A 17,785-nucleotide genomic window follows, 5' to 3' on the forward strand; every position below is an offset into this window, starting at 1 on the left:
GCTGTTACACCCTCCTCTGCCCTTGGCTGCTTCCCGGGCCAGAGTGCGTGAGGCCCGGGCCCCACCACTGGGGCGGAAGCTCTCACCCCCGTGAGCGCCTTTGCACCAGGAGAAGCCTCCCTCCTGGCTGCCCGGCCACCGCGCAGGACCCAGCCTGGCACCTCCTCTCCGACAGCACAAAGGCCGTGGCCCCCGGTGGCCTCTGGGACCCTCCTGCTGACCTGCCCAGCGTGGGCCCAGCGAGGCGTGTCCCCTGGCCTCTTGCTCGCTGAAGGAACGATACACAGTTGTGAAAACCACTGTTCCTCTCGGGAACGAGCAGGGTTGAAAGCAGAGGAACTGAGAGGTTTGAACGAGGCTGATGTCCACAGAGCCCACCCTCACCATGACGTGGTTGGCTTAGTTTCCAGAACCTTCCACTCCCGGCTTCTTTTCTTTAGTCGGCACTGCGAGTAGAGAGGGGAAAGCCAGCCTGAGTTACTGTCCTGCAGTAGCAGGGTGGAGGCTGTGCCAGGCCCAGGCGCGGCAGGTTTCTCGGGGTGGCCCTGCCCTGGGCAGCCAGGCAGGCTCTGGTCCCCGGGAAGGGAGGCTGGCTGGGCGCTGAGGAGGGGCGGCAGAGGACATTGAGTTCTGGAATCTACCAGCTGATTTCCGTTCCGGCCTCAGGACTGAACTGTGAGGGCGCAGGGCGATCCCTGTCTGAGCAGGCGGGCGCTGGTGGCCCTGACCGAGGGCACGTGCCGTGCAGCAGGAGAAAGGCGGGTGGCGAGTTAGAGCATTTCTACTTTGGGAACGTGTTATGCCCAGTGCAGCCTCGGGACTGCATCCCCGGCGGCGGGTATAACCCACCTTCCCAGTTAAGCCGAACCACCAGCGAGGCTTGAGGCGAGGGCCAGTCCCTTTCTCGTGGAAAGAAGCACAGAGAGAAGCGAACGGAGCCGAGGCCGTGAAATGAAGCGCGCTCCTGCCCTCCCCACTCTGGCCCATCTCTCCCCAAGGCCTCGTTTTTATTTTATTTTTAATATATTTTTATTGATTTCAGAGAGGGAGGGAGGGATAGAAACTGCCGGGGTCCAACCCCAGCAGGTCCAGGGGTCCCCAAAGGCGTGGACGGAGTCGGCGAAGAAGGAATGACACGGAGGCAGCCTTCGGGTGATCATCATAGCCAGGTTCTCTTGTCAGGGTCTCCAGCCAGGTTCTGTACAGGTACTCCAGTCAGGTTCAGTGTCCAGGTTCCAGTCAGGTTCTCCTGCCAATCTCTGTAGTCAGGTTCAGTCCAGGATCCCTTGCCATGTTCTCCCGCTAGGCTCTGTCTCTAGGCTCCGAGGCCAGTCCCGGTCCAGGATCCTCTGGCATGCTCTCGCCAGAGAAGTTCTTCTATCTCTAGGCTCCGTGTAGGTTCTGTCTTCTGAATTCTGTCTCCTGAGTTCTGAGTCTTTCTGTCTTGTTACAACTGTATTTATACCAGTTGATTCAATCCTATCAATCTCTATTACAAAGGTTAGGGCGTTTCTTATCTCCATTCCAGGGAGAAAAGATTATGTAGTTTAAGCATGATTGTTCGTAGTTAAAGGGATTAATTACCCGCCTGGCACTTAGTTGAGGGGTTTTATTCCCTCCCTAACTTCAGGGGAAAATCCCTACCTGGGGATTCAACCTTTCTCGGAGAGGTGACTTTGGTTAAAACACAGCGCCAAGAAGGTGAGCAAACATATTAAGAAAAGTATGCCATATATGCCAGGTCCCTTGAAACAGCAAGGATGGACCGGCTCCCGGCAAGAAACATCAGTGATGAGAGAGAATCATGGATTGGCTGCCCCCTACTCGTCTCTACGGGGATCGAACCCCGACCTCCTGGTTCATCAGTTGACACTCAACCACGCGTTAACTTAGCCAGCGTGTGGTGACCCCTGGTGCGGGGGCACGGCCAGGGCTCCTGCTGCTGAGCCCCGTGCCAGCGGGGGAGACCGCACCGGGCACAGCCCCGTCCGCCCGCGGTGCCACATGACAAACGCGGGGAGCCAGCCGCGCCCGGGAGGCGAGTGATGGGAAGGTGGTGGGAGGGCCCAGCTGAGGAAGGAGGACCAGCACATGCCACCCAGGGGGGGGTGCGAAGTGGACGTGCAGCCTGGAGGCCGCCGTCAGGGCGTGGCTTTGCTCTCAAGGCGATGGGCGCCTCTGACCGCCTGCTAACACTGGGAGCGGCGGAGGGTGAGGGCGAGGCAGGCGACCTCGGGGCGGTCCAGTGGGGTGGTCCGTGAGAGTGGGCGCTGCCTGGCGAAGGCGGCAGAGTGGGCGAGCAGCGGCCGCCTCCCCAGGCAGTGCCCACAGGACTAGCTCCCGGGCCTGGCGGGGTTGGGGGTGCGGTGGGCAGGCCGAGGGCCAGCAGCTGAGGGGCTGGGCTCGGTGCGGACGGCGCAGGGTGCTGAGCACACAGTCCAGGCGGCAGGGCCGCTAAGGCCTCTCCCAGGCCTCAGTGACGGCGGGCAGCCCCCAGAGCCCCAGGGCCTGGAAGAACGGGCCCATCAGAGTTTGATTCCGACCACCTCGCGGGCACCATGAGGGCAGTGGACGTGAGCACCACCCAGGGGAGGAGGGCTTTCCTAACAGCTGCCTCCACTCTCTCAGCTCCAGCACCGGGAGCCGCTCCTGCAGCCACCGAGCCGCCCCTGGGGCCGCGCCTGGGGGAGCTGACTGTGACCGGCGTGACCCCCCGCTCCGTGGGCCTCGCGTGGACCGTCCCCGAGGGCCAGTTTGACTCCTTCGTGGTCCAGTACGAGGACAGCGATGGGCAGCTCCAGGTGGTGCCTGTGGCCGCAGACCAGCGTGAGGCCACCGTCCCCGGCCTGGAGCCCGCTCGCGGATACAGGATGCTCGTCTATGGGCTCCACGGCGGGCAGCGCCTGGGCCCGCTCTCTGTGGGAGCTGTGACGGGTGAGTGAGGCCAGGCAGGTCCCAGCCATGGCTTTCCAGAGCCCCCACACCATCTCTCTCAGGTCCTGCCCCTGCCTCCCTCTGCAGGCTGGTCCTTGCCCTCCCCCCCAGCCCCATGGCCTGTCTCCCTCTCATCTGCCCCACTTCCAGGGCAGATGCCCCTCTCCCTCTCTCAGTGTCTAGCTGTGTCCTCCACTCTCTTCGCACGCCCTTTGTGATTTGGACATGGCTGCCGCCTCCCCTGCCGCCCACTTTGTTGGCATTAAGTGGCAGTCACCCCTGAATCCTGTCACAGGAAGTGGACAGGATTCAAGTGGACACCTCCCCCCGCAGCCCCTCTAGAAGTGGCCCCCGTGCTTGGCGCCCAGGCCTTCCTGCCCTCATGACTTCCTGGACTAGTTTCCACCATGTGTGTGCCAGGGTGTCTGCAATGTGTGTGCACTGTTTTAAAAACCGTAAAATAGCCCCAGCCAATGTTGCTCAGTGGATAGAGCGTCGGCCTGCGGACTGAAGGGTCCTGGGTTCGATTCAGGTCAAGGGCACATGCCCAGGTTGCAGGCTCAATCCCCAGTGTGGGGCGTGCAGGAGGCAGCTGATCAATGATTCTCTCTCATCATTGATGTTTCTAACTCTCTCTCCTTCTCCCTTCCTCTCTGAAAGCAATAAGAATATATATTTTAAAACACCGTAAAATAAGCCCTGGCCGGTGTGGCTCTGCTGGTTGACGCATCTTGTGCACCACAGGGCTGTGGATTTGATTCCTAGTCAGGGCACATGCCCAGGCTGTGAGTTCGATCCCTCGTTGGGTGCAAGCAGGAGGCAGCCAATCGATGTTTCTCTCTCACATCAATGTTTCTCTCTCCCTCTCCCTTCCTCCCTCTCTCTCTCTCTCTCTCTCTCTCTCTCTCTCTCTCTCTCAAACGGAAAACATATCCTCAGGTGAGGATTAAGAAATAAATAAAAGTAAAAACTGTAAAATAAGATGCATGGAATTGCAGAGGAAAACAGTGATGTCAGTATACAGTTATCAAAATGTTTTTAAATTCAAATGTAAGGCTTAGGAGTGCAGGGCCTTCCTTACCCGCCCGTTAAATAAGGAGGCGCAGGCTCCTGCAGACGTGCTGGCGCGTGACCCCTGGTTGGGCAGTGGCTCTAAGGTGATGTGAGGACAGTCACAGGTGCTGCTGGACCACCATTGTCCACGTAAGGAATGTTCAGACCTGTTGAGAGTTTTGTGAGTTTATCTGAACCAAACAGATGACAATTGCTGGGAAGCAGAATCTCAACGAATTGAGAAAATGCCCCGGAAAATGGCACTTCTGCACCCTGCTTTATACATTACGATCAAAAGAGTGTGCGACATGAAATCCACTGGTGCCGGTGAGCGGGGCGGGGAAAGCGAATGGGGACACCTCTGGGGTTGGATAGGGAGTGAAATGATAGACACATGCTGCTTCCACACAGGTGGTGCAGACAGTTAGTGCGGCGCCCGCGCTGGTGCGGTGGCTGTGCTTTGAGGGGTCCAAAGGAAGCAGGGAAATTGCTTTGTGCCTGTGAAGGCACGTTTATCAGCTGTGTTATCCTAGATGCAAAAGGACAATAGACGGCTCAGTTAAGGTGCAGATGGACTTGTGTCAGGGGAGAGACTGACCTAGGATATGACCACCCACCATGAGCTCCTCAGGTCAGCACGCGGCCTGTTTTGTCGCCACCGTGGCTGCTTCCTGTGTCCGCTGGAAGGAAATGCACCGCTCAGATAGAGGCAGTCACAGTGCGGCCATGGCTGAGTCCCGCCTCAGGCCCCTCCCTGGCCCTGGGAGCCCGGAGCCCTGGGGGGCAGTTGTCCCTCAGAGCGCTCAGCCCTGTTCTCTGTCCTCCCCACCCAGCTCCCCTCCCGCCAGCTCCAGCCACAGAGTCCCCCCAAGAGCCGCGCCTGGGGGAGCTGACGGTGACAGATGTGACCCCGAGCTCCGTGGGCCTCTCGTGGACGGTTCCTGCGGGTGAATTCGACGCCTTCGTGGTCCAGTACAAGGACAGGGACGGGCAGCTCCGGGTGGTGCCTGTGGCCGCAGACCAGCGCGCAGTCACTGTTCCCGGCCTGGAGCCCGACAGGAAGTACAGGTTCCTGCTCTTTGGGATCCAGGAAGGGAAGCGACGCAGCCCCGTTTCTGTGGAGGCAAAGACAGGTGAGAGGGACCCCCTGAAACTAGCCGAGGCCCCTCTTCACCCGCCTGGCCTCCTGTCCTGCCACCAGGCCCCCTTTGTGCTCCTGTTTCACTGGACAAGCCCCCCGCCCGCCCAGGCCCCAGACAGCCAGGCCGGGCTTCCCCGTCTCACAACCCTACGCCTGTGAAGGGGAGGCCCTAACCCCCTCCAGGACGTGGGGCCTGGGACAGGTGCTGGGCGGGGAGAAAGGAGCAGAGGCCCCCTCCCTGCCCGGGGGCCTCAGCCCGGGGGTCTGGCCATCTCCCCTCCGACTCTCACCCGAGTTCTCACCCTGTTGGCTCAGGCCCATGGGTCCCATATCTGCCCCCAGCACCTCTGGCCTCCTCTCGGAGCCTGGAGATGGGACCCAGGAGCCCAGGGCTGGCGGCCTAGCTGCCCCTTTCCTGGGTTTGGTCTGGGCCCCCCTTGCCCCAGGGGCTCTCTGTTGCCAGAAAACTCCAGTAGCAACAACGTGGTCAGCGTCCTTGCCATCTGGGAGGCAGCACGCCAGCTCCTCCCAGGCCTCAGGGTGGCTTCCTGCTCCCACACCAGATCGGTCCCCTGTCTGAGCTCCCCGTCTTCTCCCCGACCCTCACTCGGGGCAGCCCCTCCACCAGGGCCTGTGAGGGTCACCTTCATCCTCACATTGTGCACCCCCCGCCCCCCGTCAGGGGTCCTGGGCCCTTTGATGTCCCCAGAGGCCAGGCAATCAGCGAGAGCGGCTCCTTGGTAAGAGGAGAGAAACGCCATGCCTGCCAGTCTGATCAGTGGGAAGAACCGGGCAGCACGGGGAGTCAGATGGGCAGCATCAGGGGCCCTTGCCCAGAGCTGCCTGGGGACAGAGCCCCTCCTGGCGCAAGTGGGCGGAGGCGCAGGCAGCGGGATGGTGTGGGGGGAGGGGGGAGGTGAGGGACGCACTGCTCATCTGGGCAGTTCTGGGTTTGCACTCCACGAGAGGCCTGAAGGAGTCACTCTGGAACATAAACGCAGAACCGTCCTCTCTGCCAGCGGCCCACGGTGACGCCAGCCCGCAGGCCCCACCCCGCCTCGGGGAGCTGTGGGTGACAGATCCCACCCCGGACTCCCTGCGCCTCTCCTGGACGGTCCCCGAGGGCCACTTCGACTCCTTCGTGGTCCAGTTCAAGGACAGGGACGGGCCCCGGATGGTGCCTGTGGGTGGCCACGAGCGCTCGGTCACCATCACCCCCCTGGACAGCGGCCGCACGTACAGATTTCTCCTCTACGGCCTCCTGGGCAAGAGACGCCACGGCCCCCTCAGCGCCGACGGCACCACAGGTGAGGCCGCTGCCGCTGCCCTGGCTGCCGGGAAGGTGCCTGGCTCCCCGCAGGCCGGGCTGCCGCTGCTCGTCCTGCCGCTGCCTTCCCCGTTGTGACCTGGTCCCAGCCGCTGGGGCTGGGATCAGTCCCGCCTTCTCCCGGCCTAAGCCCATGGCACCAGCCCTTGGCGACTCAGCCCTGGCAGAGCCAGTCTCCGGGCCTCTTGCTCCTGCCCTTCGAGGTCATCCAGCCTTCCCGATGCCTCAGCCGGCTCCTCCATGTCTCCCTCTCAGAGGCGCAGGGCGCTGCGAGTGTCGCTGGAACAAAGGGCCCCCCAAAGCCCCGTCTGGGGGCGGAGCTGCAGGTGACCAGCGTGACACCGGACTCCGTGGGCCTCGCATGGACCGTCCCCGAGGGCCAGTTTGACTCCTTCGTGGTCCAGTACAAGGACAGGGAGGGGCGGCCACAGGTGCTGCCTGTGGAGGGCGGCCTCAGGGAGGCCAGGGTCTGGGGCCTGGACGCCGCCCGCAGGTACAAGCTGCTGCTCTACGGGCTGCACCAGGGCAGGCGCGTGGGGCCCCTCTCGACCTTCGCTATGACAGGTGAGTGTGGCTGCCCAACAGACCGTCCTGACTCCCTCCAGGCTCTCCCCCTCTCAGTCTCCGGCAGCACTGGGGCCGCAGGAGCGGAAAGGGAGATGGCAGGTGGGAGAGGCTCACTGCCCCTTAGTACAGGATGTCAACACTGGCGGTGACCTTGGGGACAGACCGGGGGTGTCTTCCCCACCAGCTCCTTTCTCAGACACGAGGGACCCAGCCCACTGCCCCACCAGCGAGTTGCCCGCACTGCGGGGTGGGAGCCGGGGGACCTCAGCGGGGCTCAGGGCCCAGCCACTGGGTGGCTCACAAGGCCACACAAACCACTGGCCTACAGCTCGAGAGTGTTTGCCGGATGGGCCCGATCACCATGTTTCACGTCACCAGCAAAGCACGTCGCCCTTACAGCCTGTCCCCCATCTGTTTTCTCAGCCGCCCAGGAGGTAGAGGAGGAGACCCCGAGCTCCACAGAACCCAGCACCGAGGCCCCACAGCGTCCCCAGGATCCCCTGCTGGGGGAGCTGACGGTGACGGGATCCTCCCCGGACTCGCTGAGCCTGTCCTGGACCGTCCCCCAGGGCCAGTTTGACCACTTCCTGGTCCAGTACAAGAACGGGGACGGGCAGCCCAAGGCGGTCCGGGTGCCGGGACACGAGAACGGGGTCACCATCTCGGGCCTGGAGCCGGACCACAAGTACACGATGCACCTGTATGGCTTCCACGACGGCCAGCGCCAGGGCCCCGCCTCTGCCACCGGGGTGACAGGTGAGTGGGTGGTGGGAGCCCCGGGGGGACCTGCGAGAGAGGACACTCGTGATGGCTGAGGGGGCGCAGGGGCCCCTCTGCCCGAGGCTGAGCGTGGTGCCCTGGTGCCTCCCCTGGGCTCCCTGAGCACCAGCGGGGCCCTGGGCAGAGAAGGGCCCCTGGGCTGTGCGGGGGCTGCGGCCACAGCCGACCCTGAGGCTCCGGGCATGTCAGTGAGGCTGCCCCGAGGGGCTCCCTGAGGTGACCAGGGCCCGGCATGACCAGGGCTTGGGAGGAGACCCGGACGTCTCCGTGGAGCCTGCCTCACCGCCCTGTGTCTGTGCTTCTCAGCTGCAGAGGAGGAGACCCCCAGCCCCGCAGAACCCAGCACGGAGGCCCCAGAGCCCCCCGAGGAGCCCCTGCTGGGGGAGCTGACGGTGACGGGATCCTCCCCGGACTCGCTGAGCCTGTCCTGGACCGTCCCCCGGGGCCACTTCGACGCCTTCACCGTCCAGTACAAGGACAGGGACGGGCGGCCCCAGGTGGTGCGTGTCGGGGGTGAGGAGAGCGAGGTCACCGTGCGGGGCCTGGAGCCGGGGCGCAAGTACAAGATGCACCTGTACGGCCTGCACGGGGGGCGGCGCGTGGGCCCCGCGTCCACCCTGGGCCTGACCGGTGAGTGGGGCGGGGACGCAGGGCAGGGAGGAGGGCCCTGGAAGACTCTCCCTTTGTTACCATCTTCGTGGAAATACCGGTGTTATCCACCCCCCCCCCCAAACTGCCCGCAGGCTCCACCGCTGGCCTGGGGTCTGGTAGAGGGTGAGGATGGGGCAGGGGGACTGGGGCTGGAGAGTCGCTTCCCCCACAGGGGCCTCTGGCCGCACCTCACAGCCAAGGGATCGGACACTTCCTTAGAACTTGCGGGAGGGAGTCCTACCCGCATCCCTGGTCTTCCCACCTGCTGGGCCTCGGGGGGGGGGGGGGACTGGAGCCCTGACAGGCTGGGAGGTGCTCAGAGAGCAGCGTCGTGCCAGCGCCCCAACCTCATGGTTCAGACATCACCAGACTTAGGACTGCAGTGGGTCAGCCAGATGGGGCGCCCTGAGCCAGCCGCGGGAGTTCACGGGTCGACCTTGAACTTGGCAGAGAGACAAGGTCTTATCCTAATGGGGCTCCTGGTCGTGGGAAGACAGGCTGTGAACCGACAGAACAGGCTAAGGGGGGTGGATATGACAGGAAGCCCTGGGTCAGGCCAGGCCTGGGCTGCGAGGCCTAGGAGCCTGTCCACGGTGCCCCCAGGGCAGCTGAGGCCTGCGCTCAGGCAGGTGTGGGCATGGTGACAGCACGATAGGACAGAGAGTGTGTCACATCCACGACGCCACAGCTGGTGCAAAGGCCTGGGAACTGGGAGCACGGGGCACCCGAGAGGGTTTGGATGAAGTGCTCTGAGTGGGGGACAGTCCCGAGAAGGGGTGCAGAGTGGGCAGCTCAGGCAGCAGGGCTCCTCCGGGCGCACAGGGTTGTGCAGCTTTAAGTAAGACCGACTCCATCACCAAGCGTTTCTGGTCCCGTCTGGACGCTGCGCAGAGGGATGGGAGGGAGGCAGGGACAGCAGGAGGGAGGGGGGAGCACAGGTGAGAGGTGGGGGTGGCCCAGGCCAGGAGGTTGGGCTGCAGGTGTGTGGGGAGGGGAGATGGGAGAGAAGTTCAGAGAGAGTGAGGCCCCGGGCAGCTGAGGACGGATGAGGGAGCAGGCCAGGAAGACTGCAGGTTTCTGGTCTGGTCTGAGCTGTTTGGGAGCAAAGTCCTGAGCCAAAGCGAGTGAGATGCCACCCAGGCCCAGTGGAGGGAGCCCAGGGCACAGGGACCTCGGGGCCCGTGTTCAGAGGAGAGCAGAGCCTGTGCTGAGGGGGAGTCACAGGGGTGCTGGTGGGGTCGGGGAGGCGGGTGCTGGGGGAGGGGGTCTAAGGTTTGCTGGTGGGTGGTGGGGAGATGGGGGAGGAAGGCTGACTGTGAGGGGTTGAAGGAGACATTGGAGGGACCAGAAAGAATTGGAGTTGGAGCCGCTGTGGACGGCAGATTCGGGTCCTTATTGCCTTATGTTTGCAATGGACCCTGTGTGTGCTGCACTGAGGGCTGAGGAGACCTCACCTGTCCCCCATGTCTCTGTCCAGCTCATCCAGCTCCCGACTACGAAGCTGTGACCACCCAAGTCCCACCCACCACGACCCCTGAGCCTCCCGTGAAGCCCCTGCTGGGGGAGCTGACGGTGACTGGATCCTCCCCGGACTCGCTGAGCCTGTCCTGGACCGTCCCCCAGGGCCAGTTTGACCACTTCCTGGTCCAGTACAAGAACGGGGACGGGCAGCCCAAGGCGGTCCGGGTGCCGGGACACGAGGACAGGGTCACCATCTCGGGCCTGGAGCCGGACCACAAGTACAAGATGCACCTGTATGGCTTCCACGACGGCCAGCGCCAGGGCCCTGCCTCTGCCACCGGGGTGACAGGTGAGTGGGTGGTGGGAGCCCCGGGGGGACCTGCGGGAGAGGACCCTCGTGATGGCTGACGGGGCGCAGGGGCCCCTCTGCTTGAGGCTGAGCGTGGTGCCCTGGTGCCTCCCCTGGGCTCCCTGAGCACCAGCGGGGCCCTGGGCAGAGAAGGGCCCCTGGGCTGTGCAGGGGCTGCGGCCACAGCCGACCCCGAGGCTCCGGGCATGTCAGCGAGGCTGCCCCGAGGGGCTCCCTGAAGTGACCAGGGCCCGGCATGACCAGGGCTTGGGAGGAGACCCGGACGTCTCCGTGGAGCCTGCCTCACCGCCCTGTGTCTGTGCTTCTCAGCTGCAGAGGAGGAGACCCCCAGCCCCGCAGAACCCAGCACGGAGGCCCCAGAGCCCCCCGAGGAGCCCCTGCTGGGGGAGCTGACGGTGACGGGATCCTCCCCGGACTCGCTGAGCCTGTCCTGGACCGTCCCCCGGGGCCACTTCGACGCCTTCACCGTCCAGTACAAGGACAGGGACGGGCGGCCCCAGGTGGTGCGTGTCGGGGGTGAGGAGAGCGAGGTCACCGTGCGGGGCCTGGAGCCGGGGCGCAAGTACAAGATGCACCTGTACGGCCTGCACGGGGGGCGGCGCGTGGGCCCCGCGTCCACCCTGGGCCTGACCGGTGAGTGGCAGCTGAAGGGTCCCAGGGTTGGGCTCTGGCAAGGTCTCAATACAGTGGGGTCTTTACTAAGGAGTTTTTTGAGATACCAGCTGTCTCTCTGCCGATTTTTTGCATTGAGTTGACAGAGTAATTTGAGTTAACGAGCTCGGTCTCGGAACAAATTAAAGGCCCCACTGTACTGCGGTCTCAGATTCTCTTCCAGTTCAGACCATAACCTCTTGCCCTCTGACCCATACCCTATCCACTGAGCAGCTCAGGAGACGTGTGGTCATGGGGCAGGAAGCAGGTGTCAGGGCAGGGCCCGCCGTCTGAGAGGCCCTTGGGTGCTGAGGCTTCAAGTGAAGAACGCCCTGGCCGTGTGGCTCTCCGCTGGGCCCGGAGCTCGGGAAAGAGCTCTTTGGGGGCGGTTGGGATATAGGCCTTGACCTATGAATGCAGTCAACAAGTATTCATACATACAATTTCAAACAAGCAGGAAGCGTTGGATACTGAAGGCCCAGGGTCATCACCTGCTTCCACCTTATATCAACTCCTGCCAGACGGCTCGTCATAGAATGCCTCTTTATTACCCACTTCACTGACATCATTTATGTGCCAGAAAAGTCACCGGTTTCCGTATACAACTTGTGGGTCTGTGGTGTGTTTCCTATGTGCGTGCTTCACCACTGTCTTGTTTGAGAACTTTCCACCACTCCAAGAAGAAGCCTCCTCGCCACCACTTCCATGCCAGGCCCAGGCCGCCCCGTCTGTGTTCTGTATCTGAACTGGCGTTTCTGAGCACCACACCAAGGGCAGCATGCAGTCCGTGTTCTACACTGGCTTCTTCACTGAGCACATGTTTGAGGTCCACCCGTGTGGTGGCATCAAGCAGTACTTCATTCCTTTGTACAGCCAGGCAGTGTTCCTTGTAGGGCAGATCTCAGCTGTGGGGGGTTGCCACTGAGAACTCTGGGGTCAAATCCCCAAGCTGGGCCCCCCGCAGAAAGCACCAGAACTGAGAAGGGTACCCACATAACATCTGGCTGGGAGAAGCAGCAGGGTTGCTGTCTGCCAGGGAGAAACAGCTGGAAATGCAGGCACGCTCTTAAAGGGCCAACGCACAAAATTCCCTGTGGAGCCACTCCTTGTGCTCTGGCAGAGTGGACTGCAGCTGTGTGAGCAGAAGCCAGCTTTGGGGCTCTGGGGTTAGAGCTCAGAAGGCAGACACCCCAGATAACCATGCTGAGTCCTCCCTCACTGTGTGGAGGTGATCTTTCTCATGCAGACATTTGCTATACGGGTGGCCTTGACTGGGGGAAGACAGTTGACCCACCATATTGGAAAACCCATTAAGAGACTGAGAATAACCATTAGCCTCCAAGCAGAAGCCATTGCACCATCCTATAGAAAAAACCTCTTGCCACACCTGTGGACAATTGCCTGAGGGCAACTCAAGACTGAATCCTATCAGTCTGTAGACAGAGGTGGTCTCTGGAGACTTCGAGTCTTTGCCTAAGATAATTAGTCAGAAACAGCTTGGCACCATCCTGCACTAGAGATTGAGAGGCGTAGCAGATCTACCTAATACAGAGTCATAAACCCAAACAGGTAGCCAAAATGAAGAGACAAAGAAACAACCCCCAAATGAAAGAACAAGAGAAGTCTCCAAAAGAAGAGAGAAATGAAATGGAGATAAGAAATTTACCTGATATAAAGTTCAGGATAATGATGGTAAAGATGCTCAAAAGCATGAGAAAAGATATAGTAACTATGAAAACACAAAGAATGACAAAGCACAAATAAAGAACACATCGGAAGGAATACACAGCAGATGAGGGGAAGCTGAGGATTGAATCAGAGAATTAGAAGACAGGGTTGAAAAAAATCACTCAGAGAACCAAAAAGAAGAAACAATCAAAAAACAGGAGGACAGCTTAAGGAAGCTGTGGGACAACATGAAACATAACAATATTAGAATAGCAGGTGTGCCAGAAGAGGCAGAAAGGGAGAAAGGCATAGAGAAGGTGTTTGAAGAAATAATGTCAGAAAACTTTTCTAACCTGGTAAAGGAAAAAGTCACACAAGTTCAGGAGGCACAGAGAGTCCCAAATAAGAATAACTCAAAAAGTTACATCATAATTAAAATGCCAAAAATTAAAGATAAAGAGAGAATCTTAAAGGCAGCAAGAGAAAAGCAAACTGTTACCTACAAAGGAGTTCCCATAAGGCTGACACCCAATTACTCATCAGAAACTCTATAAGCTAGAAGGGAATGGCATGAAGTATTCAAAGCAACAGAAAGCAAGGATCTGAGACCAAGATTACTCTATCCAGCAAAGCTATCATTCAAAATAGTAAAAAAAAAAAAAAAAAGCTTCCCAGACAAAAAAAAAAAAAAAGGCTAAAGGAGTTCATCACCACCAAGCCAGCATTAAAAGAAATGCTAAGCCCTAACCGGTTTGGCTCAGTGGATAGAGCATCGGCCTGTGGACTCAAGGGTCCCAGGTTTGATTCCGATCAAGGGCATGTACCTTGTTTGCGGGCACATCCCCAGTAGGGGGTGTGCAGGAGGCAGCTGATCGGTGTTTCTCTTTCATCGATGTTTCTAACTCTCTATCCCTCTCCCTTCCTCTCTGTAAAAAAAAAAAAAAAAAAAAGAAAGAAGAAATGCTAAAAGGACTACTGTAATGAGAAGAAGTGGAGAACGCTAAGCATACAGAAGTAGAATGGCATTAATAAGCACCTATCGATAATAATCTTAAATGAAAATGTATTAAATGTGCCCATCAAAACACGACCCAACTATATGCTGTCTACAAGAGACCCACTTCAGAACAAAAGACACACACAGGATGAGAGTGAAGGGATGGAAATTTTTTTCCATGCAAATGGAAGTGAAAAAAAGCTGGTGTAGCAATACTCATATCTGACAAAATAGACTTCAAAATGAAGGCCATCACAAGAGACAACAAAGGTCACTACATAATACTAAAGGGACTGATACTACAAAAGGATATAACCCTGGTAAACATATATGCACCAAATATAAGAGCACCGAAATATACCAAAAAGAACTTCTAGGGGACTTTAAGGGAGAGATCAACAACAATACAATAATAGTAGGGGACTTTAACACCCCCACTGACTTCACTGGACAGATCTTCCAGACAAAAAATCAACAAGGAAACAGTGACTCTAAAGGACACACTGGGTCAGATGGATTTAATTGAAATTTATAGAACAATTCACCCCAAAGCTGCAGAACATACAATCTTCTCAAGTGCACATGGAACATTCACAAAGATAGACCACGTATTATGATACAAAGTAAGTCTCTACAAGTTCAAGAAGACTGAAATCATATCAAGCATCTTCTCAGATCACAGTGGAATGAAATTAGAAATCAACTACAGTAAAAACAATGAAAAACAGTCAAACACATGGAGGCTAAATAGCATGTTATTTTTTTTTAATATATTTTATTGATTTTTTACAGAGAGGAAGGGAGAGAGATAGAGAGTTAGAAACATCGATGAGAGAGACATCGATCAGCCACCTCCTGCACATCTCCCACTGGGGATGTGCCAGCAACCCAGGTACATGCCCTTGACCGGAATCAAACCTGGGACCTTTCAGTCCGCAGGCTGACACTCTGTCCACTGAGCCAAACCGGTTTCGGCAATAGCATGTTATTAAACAATGAATGGGCTACCAACAAGTTCAAGAAAGAAATAAAAAAAATTCCTGGAAGTAAATGAAAATGAACACACAACAACTTGAAATCTCTGGGACATGGGACACAGCAAAAGCAGTCCTGAGAGGAAAATTCATAGCTCTACAGGATTACCTCAAAAAAATTTTAACAATTAACTATTTAACCCTACAACTTAAAGAACTAGAAAGAGAACAAGAAAAGCCCAGAGTAAGTAGAAGGGAGGAAATAATAAAGATTAGAGCAGAAATAAATGACATCAAGACTAAAAAAAACAATACAAAGAAATCAATGACACCAAGAGCTGGTTTTTTGAAAGGATAAACAACATTGATGAATCATTAGCCAAACTCATCAAGAAACAAAGAGAGAGGACTCAAAATCAGAAATGAAAGTGGTGAATTAACCACTGACACCACAGAAATACAAAGGATTGTAAGAAAATACTATGAACAACTATATGCCCAACAAGCTGGACAATGTGGATGAAATGGACAGATTCCTAGAAAAATACAATCTTCCAAATTTGAATCAGAAAGAATCAGAAAGCAAGATGGCGGCATAGGTTAACGCCGGAGTTTGCTGCTTTGAACAACTACTTCAAAAGTGAAACTAAAACACGGAACGGACATCACCCAGAACCACAGGAACGCTGGCTGAGTGGAAGTCCTACAACTAGGAGGAAAGAGAAACGCACACGGACACTCAGAGGAGGCGCAGTGGTGAAGTCAAATTCTGAGGTGCGGAGTGCGCGGAGCGGGCTGGCGGCAGAGGGCGCGGTTGTTGTTTTCAATCGGGAGGGAGTCGCAGACTCTGAGCACCAGATCCGGGCGAGTCTTTAGGGACCCAGACTCAAACGGGAGAAGCGGGACTGTCTGGCTTCGGTCAGAGCGAGTACAGCTTTCTCTCCGAGCTTTGCAGCGGGTGCTGGGACTCAGAGAGGCAGAGCCCCTGGGGACAGGACTGAGAGCCGCCATAACTGCTCTCTCCGGCCCACCCTGTTGATCCTGTGCGACCCGCCCCGCCCAAGCCCTGCACAGAGGCATTTGCCGGATAGCCTCAGGCAAAGGCTAGATTAGCACCTCCCTAGAGGACAGAAGTTCTCTCACTGCTGACACAGCTGATTCTCATAGCCACTTGGCCTGGAGGTCAAACCCTCCCTGGAATTAGCTACAACAATCAAGATTTAACTATAAGACTTTGAACAAAGACCACTAGGGGGTGCACCAAGGAAGCATAACAAAATGCGGAGACAAAGAAACAGGACAAAATTGTCAATGGACGATATAGAGTTCAGAACCACACTTTTAAGGTCTCTCAAGAACTGTTTAGAAGCTGTCGATAAACTTAATGAGATCTACACGAAAACTAATAAGACCCTCGATCTTATATTGGGGAACCAACGAGGAATTAAGCATACACGGACTGAAATAATGAATATTATACAGACGCCCGACAGCAGACCAGAGGAGCGCAAGAATCAAGTCAATGATTTGAAATGCGAGGAAGCAAAAAACATCCAACCGGAAAAGCAAAATGAAAAAAGAATCCAAAAATGCGAGGATAGTGTAAGGAGCCTCTGGGACAGCTTCAAGCGTACCAACATCAGAATTATAGGGGTGCCAGAAGATGAGAGAGAGCAAGATATTGAAAACCTATTTGAAGAAATAATGACAGAAAACTTCCCCCACCTGGTGAAAGAAATGGACTTACAGGTCCAAGAAGCGCGGAGAACCCCAAACAAAAGGAATCCAAAGAGGACCACACCAAGACACATCATAATTAAAATGCCAAGAGCAAAAGATAAAGAGAGAATCTTAAAAACAGCAAGAGAAAGAAACTCAGTTACCTACAAGGGAATACCCATACGACTGCCAGCTGATTTCTCAACAGAAACTTTGCAGGCCAGAAGGGAGTGGCAAGAAATATTCAAAGTGATGAATACCAAGAACCTACAACCAAGATTACTTTATCCAGCAAAGCTATCATTCAGAATTGAAGGTCAGATAAAGAGCTTCACAGATAAGGAAAAGCTAAAGGAGTTCATCACCACCAAACCAGGATTATATGAAATGCTGAAAGGTATCCTTTAAGAAGAGGAAGAGGAAGAAAAAGGTAAAGACACACATTATGAACAACAAATATGCATCTATCAACAAGTGAATCTAAGAATCAAGTGAATAAATAATCTGATGAACAGAATGAACTGTTGATTATAATAGAATCAGGGACATAGAAAGGGAATGGACTGACTATTCTTGGGGGGGAAAGGGGTGTGGGAGATGTGGGAAGAGACTGGACAAAAATCGTGCACCTATGGATGAGGACAGTGGGTGGGGAGTGAGGGCGGAGGGTGGGGCGGGAACTGGGAGGAGGGGAGATATGGGGGGGGAAAAAAAAGAGGAACAAATGTAATAATCTGAACAATAAAGATTTAATTAAAAAAAAAAAGAAAGAATCAGAAAACTTGAATAGGCCAATAACAACTAAGGAAATAGAAGCAGTAAAAAAAAAAAAAAAAAAAAAAAAAAACTCCCAGCAAACAAAAGCTCAGGTCTGGACAGCTTTACAGGGAAGTTTTACCAAACCTTCAAAGAACAACTAACACCTATCCTCCTCAAACTATTCCCAAAAATACAAGAGGAAGGAACACTTCCAAACTCTTTTTATGAGGCCATCTTTATCCTAATTCCAAAACCAGATAAAGACAGAGAATTACAGGCCAATATCCCTGATGAACATACTAGTAGATGCTAAAATCCTCAACAAAATATTAGCAAATTGGGTCCAGCAATATATTAACAAGATCATACACCATGACTAAGTGGGAATTCTTCCAGGGATGCAAAGCTGGTACAATATTTGCAAATCAATAAAAATGATATATTACATAAAAAATTGAAAGGCAAAAATCACATGATCATATCAATAGACGCAGAAAAAGCATTTGACAAAATCCAACACTCATTTTTGATAAAAACTATCAACAAAGTGGGAATAGAGGGAGTATATAAAGACCATACATGACAAACCTACAGCGAACATCATACTCAATGGACAAAAACTAAAATCATTTCCCCTAAGAACAGGAATAAAACAGGGATGTCTGATTTTACCACTCTTATTCAACATAGTACTGGAAGTCCTAGTCCAGTAGTCTGCAAACTCATTTGTCAA

At 55.7% G+C, this 17,785-nt stretch overlaps 1 protein-coding gene across 11 annotated transcripts in view; it reads left to right on the forward strand.

Moving 5' to 3' along the window:
- The window catches only part of TNXB (tenascin XB), a 66,257-nt gene that overhangs the window by 35,201 nt on the left and 13,271 nt on the right, over window positions 1-17,785 (forward strand). For 6 of the 11 annotated variants that reach the window (XM_059702297.1, XM_059702296.1, XM_059702300.1 and 3 more), the window contains 8 exons: window positions 2,629-2,934; window positions 4,821-5,120; window positions 6,130-6,435; window positions 6,711-7,019; window positions 7,446-7,778; window positions 8,109-8,432; window positions 9,931-10,263; window positions 10,594-10,917. In XM_059702297.1, coding sequence (XP_059558280.1) covers window positions 2,629-2,934; window positions 4,821-5,120; window positions 6,130-6,435; window positions 6,711-7,019; window positions 7,446-7,778; window positions 8,109-8,432; window positions 9,931-10,263; window positions 10,594-10,917 — 2,535 coding nt within the window. The remainder of the gene's footprint in view (window positions 1-2,628; window positions 2,935-4,820; window positions 5,121-6,129; window positions 6,436-6,710; window positions 7,020-7,445; window positions 7,779-8,108; window positions 8,433-9,930; window positions 10,264-10,593; window positions 10,918-17,785) is intronic. The other 5 variants (XM_059702299.1, XM_059702306.1, XM_059702307.1 and 2 more) reach the window with 3 other exon arrangements.

Source organism: Myotis daubentonii, chromosome 6, assembly GCF_963259705.1.
Source record: "Myotis daubentonii chromosome 6, mMyoDau2.1, whole genome shotgun sequence".
Taxonomy (NCBI): Eukaryota; Metazoa; Chordata; class Mammalia; order Chiroptera; family Vespertilionidae; genus Myotis; species Myotis daubentonii.